This window comes from Polistes dominula, unplaced genomic scaffold (assembly GCF_049000335.1).
Source record: "Polistes dominula isolate Pdom_NZ unplaced genomic scaffold, Pdom_raw_medaka contig_284, whole genome shotgun sequence".
Lineage (NCBI taxonomy): Eukaryota > Metazoa > Arthropoda > Insecta > Hymenoptera > Vespidae > Polistes > Polistes dominula.
This window is the reverse complement of record NW_028300922.1, coordinates 30680-39947: the sequence shown is the minus strand read 5'-3', so window position 1 is coordinate 39947 and position 9268 is coordinate 30680. Positions and strand designations below refer to the sequence as shown.

General features: G+C 39.4%; 2 protein-coding genes across 2 annotated transcripts; one reads left to right on the top strand and one right to left on the bottom strand.

Moving 5' to 3' along the window:
* Positions 1 to 363: 363 nt before the first annotated feature.
* Positions 364 to 2893, top strand: LOC107073673 (fatty acyl-CoA reductase wat-like; the record flags this gene model as incomplete). Its single annotated transcript, XM_089170914.1, has 7 exons — positions 364 to 489; positions 573 to 818; positions 962 to 1107; positions 1177 to 1479; positions 1609 to 1872; positions 1947 to 2204; positions 2294 to 2893. Coding segments are annotated over 7 exons (1449 nt in total), but the record flags the coding sequence as incomplete, so codon positions are not given.
* A 1235-nt stretch (positions 2894 to 4128) lies between these two features.
* On the bottom strand, positions 4129 to 7107 carry LOC149033041 (uncharacterized). The gene has a single exon (XM_089170913.1). It carries the CDS (start codon positions 7105 to 7107, stop codon positions 4129 to 4131), a length of 2979 nt encoding a protein of 992 aa, XP_089027039.1.
* Positions 7108 to 9268: the final 2161 nt, after the last annotated feature.

Sequence of the window (9268 nt, the reverse complement as noted above, 5' to 3'; positions counted from 1 at the left end):
AAAGTTGTATACGAGAAATTCTAAACGAAATTTAAAAAAGAGTCATTTGACCGCGCATGGTAGGTTAAGTGTTAAAGTCTATAAATTATTTAAACTCTTGTACCACAGGAATTTAAGCTTCTTATATAAAAAAGATAGCAAAAAGTTTTTGTCATACAAAAATATAAATTATTTTTTAGCAAAAATAATTGCTAGAAAAAAATATTAAATTTAGCAAACACTATCTATCTAAAAATACCTGTCTTTAAAAATAAACATAATTTTTCTTTATTTCTTTTATTTTCTATTTCTCTTTTTACTTCTATATGTAAACTTAGACAAAAATTTTTTTTTGTATAAAAAATTATTTTTCGGCTAAAAACTTTTACTATAAATCCCATTGCTGCGGTTTGCAGATGCTGTCCAGGAATAACAAGGATTTATTTGCTGATAAGGGCAAAGAAACAGAAGGATCCGCAAACTCGATTTAAAGAATATTTCAATAATGTTGTGAGTAAAGTTACATACTTTGTACTAATTATTCTGGGAATAAAAGATATCACTGATATTACAATTTATATTTAAATCTTTAGATTTTTGATAGATTGAAGAGAGAGCAAAAAGATGTCGAAAAGAAGATTGTTCTGATAGAAGGAGACACGAGTCAATTGAATATAGGATTGTCAGAGAGGGATCGCGAACGCATTAAAGATACTGATATAATTTTTCACTGCGCAGCATCCGTACGTTTTATGGAAAATATTCGTTTTATAGTTAACATAAATATCAGAGGAACAAGAGATCTTCTCTTGCTTGCACAAGAAATGACAAGCTTGAAGGTACTTTTTTTCTAGTTAAATTATCCGTATACAAATGCGTATGTTTAAGCACAATTCCCGACTAGATCAATTTATTTATATATAAACTTTAGTTTGATTTCAAAAATATTTTGTTCTAATCTTATAATAATTTTGTTCTTTAGGCCTTTGTTTATGTTTCAACGGCTTACTCGCACTGCGTTTACAATAAAATCGAAGAAAAATTCTATAAGCCACCTATGAAAACAGAAGATATAATTAGATTGACAGAGATTCTAACCGAAGACCAATTAGATTTTATCACCCCAAAGTAATAAAACATGAAACCTACTGCATTCTTTTAAAGATAAGTCGATAAACATATTCGTTTGTTTTACAGGCTACTGGGTAAGTGGCCGAACACTTATGCATTTTCAAAGGCAATCTGTGAAGATACTGTACGGCAATATTCTAATGGAATTCCAACTTGTATCGTTCGGCCATCCATTGTTATCCCAACGGAAAAGGAACCAATTGCTGGTTGGATAAACAATTTGTATGGATTTACAGGTGTTATTTATAGTAGCTCGACAGGTGTTTTACGAACACTGTATTGTGATGACAACTTAGTCTGCGACATAATTCCTGCCGATTATGTTGTCAACAACATTATTACTGCAGCATGGAACGTGGGACAAAAACGGCAATTTGTTTTTTCTTTTTGAATTACCACTAAAATCAACTTTTTGTTCAACTTTTTAAAATAAAGTTTACAGTGAGTAAGAAAGGGCACTAATCGTAGATCAATATCACGTGGTGTTAATCTTTTCAGCAGAGATAACAAATACTTACCCGTTGACGATGAGATTCCAATTTATAATGCTGTTTCCTCCATTCAAAGACCAGTTACTTGGGGAATTATGGAAAATTATCTAAGAACTAGCGGATTTGAAATCCCGTCGAAAAAAGTGTTCTGGTACTACAGCTTATGGTTTAACACGAACTATTATTTCCATATTTTTTTGACAATTTTTTTTCACTGGATACCAGCAATTATAGCGGACTCCTTATTATATCTCAGCGGAAGAAAACCAATGTAATGTATAACCATATCTAGATTTATTATTTGCCTATAAAAATAAACATTATTAAGTTAGTTGTTTTTTTTAGATTGCTTAACATCTTCAGAAAAATAGATAAGTTTAAACATGTAATTAATTTCTTTACAACTAAAGAATGGGAATTTACAAACGATAATGTTTTGAAGTTATGGGACAAGCTATCTGTAGTCGATAAAAGTAACTTCTTCTTTAATGTTGCTGATATTGATTGGGAGTGTTTTTCTGTTACTTACATGAGGGGTATTCGAGTATTTTTAGGTAAAGACCCGATGGATACCATTGAAGAATCAAGACCTTTTTATAGAAGGTAAATTTTTTATTATCTTGTTTTTAAAACAAATATTATTTGTATACCATTGAAAATTAATTATCGTTTTTATTGTTTATCATTTCTAGGTTGACAATAGCTCATTATACGTTGAAGTGGTTTATTTATTTGTTGATTCCTGTGATTTTATATTGCTTATTATATTCTCTTTTTACTCACATATTTTATTTTTGACAATCTGTGAAAAACGACGTTAATTATTATCAGATAAAATAGCTTAATTATTTGTTTAAAATATAAGTATTTTTTCCTATAGTTTTGAAATATTTTTGCTTTTAGATGCATTGACTTCATTTTTTAACGAGAAGACGTCTACATGTTAAAACTTTTAGCAATTATATAGAAGTTGGGATCCGTTTTTTCAGTTCAAATATTATTTGGTGCTTATAAGTGGAATGAAAAAATTTTTAATAGTTTTACTTAGAAATATTAATAACGTAGAAAACATGTAAATAAAAAAAATAAGAATTTATCAATCAGTCCTCTCTTATGAAGAATACAATAACTGCAAATAGTGCCTCATAAGAAGAAATTCCTTAACTCTTATATAACTATTAACCTCTTAGGCACTACGCACCACTATAATGACATTCGCAGATTACATCTTTTAAAATATATCATACCCCTAATTGTATTATTAATTATTAAAGTAAATTGTTAAAGTTAAAGTGTATGCAATATATTTTAAAGAAAAACTAAAATTTAATCATTAAATACTTTATTTCAATATACTCGCTTAGAGAATGGCATTATCAGTTGAACACTGCTGTACAGAAAAGCAGCTCCGCGCGAAATTCAGGTGTACCTAAGAGTTTAAAATAATGCAAATAATATGTGATTACAAATGTTGCATCTATAATATTTTTATTTATTTAACAGAAAATCTTTACATGTACAATTGATTAAAAATAATATAAAGGGACCGTTTATGTTCTGACCAAAAGATTCTTCAATGAAAATTCCTCTGATCATAGATTGTCTGCTATGAAGTGGAGAACAAGGGTTAGGTTAAGGTGTAAAATAAAACACGTGATTGAGCCAACCAAAGAAACAATGCCTTTTTTATTGGCTCGTCAGGGAAAAGCCTTGCGGCATAAAAACCCTGGATGTATTTTAATGATAACAAGAAAAGTCTACCACGTGGTGTGACCACGTGGGAAAAATACCGTTGATAGAAATTATAATAATAGAAAGATCTCACCTCTCGCTCTCCTGAATTATAACAATCACGACCTTAAGGGTTGTGATGTCGAATAGGCTTGCCTTCACAAGACTTAAAGATTAAGGTGATCTTTTCGTTGTCCTTTGTGAATTCTCAAAGCCCTTTGGCCACTGTGGCCTCTATAATCCTTGAAGATGTGTATTCGTAAGCGTCCGGTAAAGAACTAGGAAGAATGTCCCTTTGTACTGTCCCAGCAGGGCGTACGCACTAGGGGATAGAGAAGTGGGGAGGAGAGAGGTGGGGGTAGCTAGAGGGGCGCATCGGTAGTTACTGGTGGTTGATCGATGCTCACGATGAGTATCGATCTAGAATCTTGATAGAGGTGGACGCGCGCGAATTTTGAATACTGCTAATTACCGTATGATCCTTTCGGATCGTACATACTCCCCCGTTGAGAGTGCAACGATCAATGATATTCTTAATACATGTGTTGTGTTATGCGCTTATTATCATCGATTTACAATACTTTCGACCTAGGTCATTGAATCAGTTAAATATATCGCTAGTTATATAAGTTATTGAACATGTTCATTCGATTGCTTATGATATAACGCTGGACGTATTCGCTGAATCGCTCAGCGTATTTTTGCTGACTTGGTCAGCATTCTCGAATTATCGCTGGCCAGGCGACTTTCTCGTACGTACGAGGGAATCGTTGGGTCTTAAAGACAATAGAAGAAATTACCAATGATTAAACAATGGACAAATAGTTGTTACATTGCGCTTGACAATTCCGTGGACCGTCTTCACGGTGACCACTCGTACTACATCGTCTTCTCCTGGATGTATGTTCACGATCCGGCCTAACGGCCATCTCATGCAAGGTTGATTCTTGTCGATGAGAACGACGACGGTATCCTTCTCGATTTTCTGCTTGGGTTGTATCCACTTTTGTCGTTTCTGCAGTTCACGTAGATACTCAATATGCCAGCGTCGCCAGAAATCTTGTCGCACTTTCGTGATATGTTTCCAGGAGGACAGTCGATTAGCTGGAGTTTGAACATAATCTTCCTCCGGTAATGTCGTAATAGGTCTTCCAACTAAAAAATGTGCGGGTGTTAGTGCTGTCACGTCATTCGGATCTGACGAGATGGGGCATAATGAGCGAGAATTTAAAATGGCTTCGATTTCGATCGCGAAGGTAGTTAGTTCTTCATACGTGAAGAGAAGTTCACCGACGACCCGTTTAAAGTGATGTTTGAAAGATTTGACCGCTGCTTCCCATAAACCGCCAAAGTGAGGTGAGAGGGGTGGATTGAAATGCCACGATATCCTATGATCTATCGCGAAATCACGGACCTTAGTTTTATATTCGTTCGATTCCATCAGGGCGTATAGCTCCCTTAACTGGTTATTAGCCCCGACGAAGTTGGTTCCGTTATCAGAATAAACGTGAGTTGGAACAGCTCTTCGACTCACAAATCGCCTGAAAGCGGCCAAGAAAGCATCCGTAGTCAGATCGCTGACTAATTCAATGTGTACCGCCTTTATAGTCATACAAATGAAGATACACCCATATATTTTAACGCGACCCTTATTACGGTATTTCTTTTCCTTCGCGTAGATCGGCCCGAAAAAATCTACTCCGACATGGGAGAATGCAGTGGTTTCCTGCACTCGAGAGCCTGGTAAATCCCCCATTTTATATCGAATGCCGGATGCACGGAATCGAATGCAACGTACGCAATGACGTACGATTCTTCGCACTTGATTCTTGCCGTCGAGAAGCCAAAACCGTTGTCGAAGAGCATAGAGGGTAGTCTGTATGCCAGCGTGAAAATTTTGTTCGTAGAATTTTCGGATAAGGAGATCAGTGACGTGATGATGTGAGGGTAATAATATCGGACATCTCTCATAGAAACTTAAATTCGCGTTTCGAAGTCGGCCCAACACTCGAATTAAGCCTTCTTCGTCGAGGATCGGATCTAACGCGGCTAGTCTTGTGCTCTTGACTCCCCCCGCTGTTTCTAATCTTTCCCTTTCGGCGTGAAATTGTTCGCCTTGTACAATCTTTAAAACGCGTCGTTCCGTTTCTGTTATTTCCGCCGTCGACAATTCTCCCTTATAAGAGTTAGTTTTAAGCCATCGTCGGCATCGAGCTACAATTTTCAATAATCGCGCGTAATTGGAGAATCGCTGAAATACATTTCCGGATTCGATTCGCGTCGTTAATACCGACAATCCCTTTACGTCCGGTAATTCGAGAATTTCCCCTTCCGTCGGGTTGGGCCACTCAGTCTCTGGTCGCGCGAGCCAGGGTGGTCCATGGAACCATGCCTCGTTCCTCAAAAAATCGCGCGGAAGTTGTCCCCTAGATAAAGCGTCCGCTGGGTTGTCCTCGGATCGCACATGTCGCCATGTGATATTTTCACAGATTTCATGTATTTCGCGCACGCGATTCGCCGTGTATAATTTTAACGTATTGGAGTCTCTTTTCAGCCAACCCAGTACAATCATCGAATCGGACCAAAAGGTTATCTTGTCGGGTTTCAATCCGCCGGCAGTTCGGACTTCTCTATATAATCGCGCGAGTGTTAATGCTCCGCATAACTCTAAACGTGGTATAGTGGTATCCTTAAGGGGAGCCACACGACTTTTCGCGCAAAGTAGACGTACATATGTGTTACCGAATTTATCTCGCGATCTTACATATAAGCAGCCGCCGTAACCAGATTGACTCGCGTCGCAAAAACCATGCACCTGCACGTCAATCGGGTCGTCGAGTGTGATGCGTCTTTCTATCGTTAAACTGTCAATTAATGTCAATTGTTCTGCGAACGTTCTCCATGAGGTATGTAACGTATTGGGTACCGATTCATCCCAGTCGACGTGCGTTTTCCAGCAGTCTTGGATGAAGATTTTGGCTGTTAGAATGACGGGTCCTAGAAGTCCGAGTGGATCAAAGATCTTTGCGACTTCGGATAAAATTCGTCGCTTGGTAATTCTTTCGCGAATATCTACTGGCGCGACGGAGTAAATTAAACAATCATGATGTGCGTTCCATGAAATACCGAGTGTCTTTAAAATAGGATTTTCCCCAGAGCAGAGCTCGACATCAATGTTTTTTATGTCTAAATTTTCGAGTACCGGTCGGAAGTTAGACGCCCACTGTCGTATATTAAAACCGCCTCGTTTTAATATTTCAATAGTTTGATCGCGTATCTTTCCGAGGGTTTCGACATTATCAGTTCCCGTAATGAGGTCGTCTACGTATAGATCGCGGTTAAGTATTTCGGCTCCGAGTGGATAATTAGCACCTTCATCCTTTGCGAGTTGTTTGATGGTTCGTATGGCAAGAAACGGTGCTGACGCTATTCCGAATGTTACCGTAATAAGTTCGAACGTGCGAATCTGTTCGTTATGCCACCAAAATATCCGTTGATATTGGCGATCGTCTAGGTGAATCCATATTTGCCGATACATTTTCTCGATATCCGCTGTTAATACGTACCGATATGTCCGGAATCGTAACAAATGTTCTACTAATGTGTCTTGTATTGTAGGTCCGACTAATAAGGTGTCGTTGAGAGAAAGTCTCTTATCATTTTTCGCGGAGACGTCGAATACGATCCGTACCTTTGTTGTCGTGCTAGCTGATTTGATAACCGCGTGATGGGGAAGATAGCAACCCCCTCTAGATTCATCTTCGACGATCGACATGTGTCCTAAATTGATGTATTCCTGTATAATTCGTTCATATTCCTCCCGAAGTTCAGTATTCGCGTACAATTTCTTCCGGAGATTATGGAATCGACGTAAAGCTATACCGCGTAGGTAACTGTAATCATGTCCTTCTTCGCGAAAAGGTAAACGCACAATATATCGTCCTGACTCATCGCGCTTGGTTTTTTGGACATAATGATTTTCACAGTCTATTTCGTTTACCGGGTTCGATCGCGCTATATTCGCTTCCTCCCATAACCAAAATTTTTCTAACTGTTCTTTCAATTCGGTTGTCGCAAAAAATTTTGATTTCTCTTATGATCGTTAGATTCGATTCCCCCGGCGACTACCCAACCTAATCGTGTTTTCTGGAGTATCAGATCGCCTCGTCCTGGTGCTAAAGAAACTTGTCCTATTGTCATTAGCGCTAGTGTTACTCCAGAACCTATCAAGATATCGACCGGTCGTGGTAAATGGAACTGGGGATCTGCAAGTTTTCGATCGGACGGGATTTTGATGAGTTCTCGCGGGAAGATTTCGCTGGGTACCTGATCGGCTATCTTTGGAACGATGAGTAGAGAAAGGTTTCGACTATATTCGTTATCTAGTGATCGAATGTTTATCTCGATAACGCCCGTCGTTTGAGTTGTGGTGTCGTTGATAGCGTGAATAGGGATCGAATGTGGTTTGATCAGCAAACGTAGGTCTCTCGCGACCTTCTCGGTGATGAAGTGCGCGCAGGCACACGTATCTAATAGCGCCCGACATAGTCTGAAAGTTCCGTCTCCCCTTCTTACGCGGCACGTCGCGCTCATAAGGAGTTGATTCGGTACACCGCGCGCGTTGCTATTAAAGATCGGAGTGAGTCACGTGGGGGTGGGTTCAGTTTGGGAGGTTGACGCGGTCTCCTGCTTCGCGGAGGTCGTGGTCTTTTGTATCGCGGCCTTCCGTTGGCTAGTATTCCTATGTAGTAATGTATGATGGGGTCGTTTACATATTTGGCAATGGGAAGCGTTGCATGGACCTCGATGCGTCCGTAAACAATTCTGACATAATCTATGACGTTTGACCACTGTCAGTCTATTTTGTTCCGTCATATTATTGTATCGAGGGCAGCAATATAAAGGGTGGTCAGCTCGTCTACAAAGAATACACTTCATCATGGTACGAGTAAGAAATGTGCGTGTCGGACGTGTCGTTTTCGTGGTCGTAAATTCATCTTCTCGGGATATCCACGTTTCGCGTGGGGCTCGAGGTTCGCGGATGTTGATGACGTTTCCAGCGGAGCACACGCACGCGCATATCGGGTTAAAAAATTAAAGAATTGCTCGATAGTCGGATATTCGTCGGAATCTATCTGTTTATTCCACTCTTGTAGCATTTCGGGGGGTAACGCGCGTTCAGCGAGGCGTACTGGCCAGACCACCGAACTTACATTAAATGTCTCGAGTGTGGAGATGTGAGAACGCAGTTCGTTCAAGAATGCAGTTACGTCCTTTGCTGATCCGGCCTTCGGTCGGGATATGTCGATTAACGCGTCGATTACCCGAGCTAATAGTATCCGTGGTACATCGAGCGCCTTCAGTAAGGCTCCCCACGCGTCCTTATATTTTTCCCCAGTTAATTGATAATGTTCGATCGTTTGAAGGGCTTCGCCGCGAAGGGAGTCGCGAAGGTATACGTGTTTTTCTAAATCCGATATATCACTACGCGTGTCTACGAGGGTTAAAAAGCTAGATTTAAATGGGATCCATTTCCCTATATTCCCGTCGAATTACGGGATCTCAATGCGCCGTAATGGTATTTGTTGATCGCGGGTTTTCGTGATATCGTTGCTTTCGTCAGCGTTATTCGGGTTGCTAACTGTGGCGGTATCGTTTGAATGAAGTTTGTCTCCGATCGCGCAATATCTCTCTATGATTGGAGTTAAACTCTCGACTCCTCCTGCTTCGTTGATAGCAGTAACGCACTTTTCATACAAGGTTTCGTATTTCTCTACTAGTGGTGCAAGTCGTTCGTAACGCCTTCTTATTTCCTGCTTACTTATATTTCCTTCATTGATTAGATTTTCGACGTGCGTTAAACCCAATTCTAAAACTAGCCGTTTTTGTTCGAGCTGTCCGAGCTGTTTTTGCAATGCCATCACGAGCCGTTATTA

Bases quoted from the DNA above. Each gene is read 5' to 3' on its own strand.
- LOC149033041 (XM_089170913.1), bottom strand. From the start codon at position 7,107: ATGTCGATCGTCGAAGATGAATCTAGAGGGGGTTGCTATCTTCCCCAT.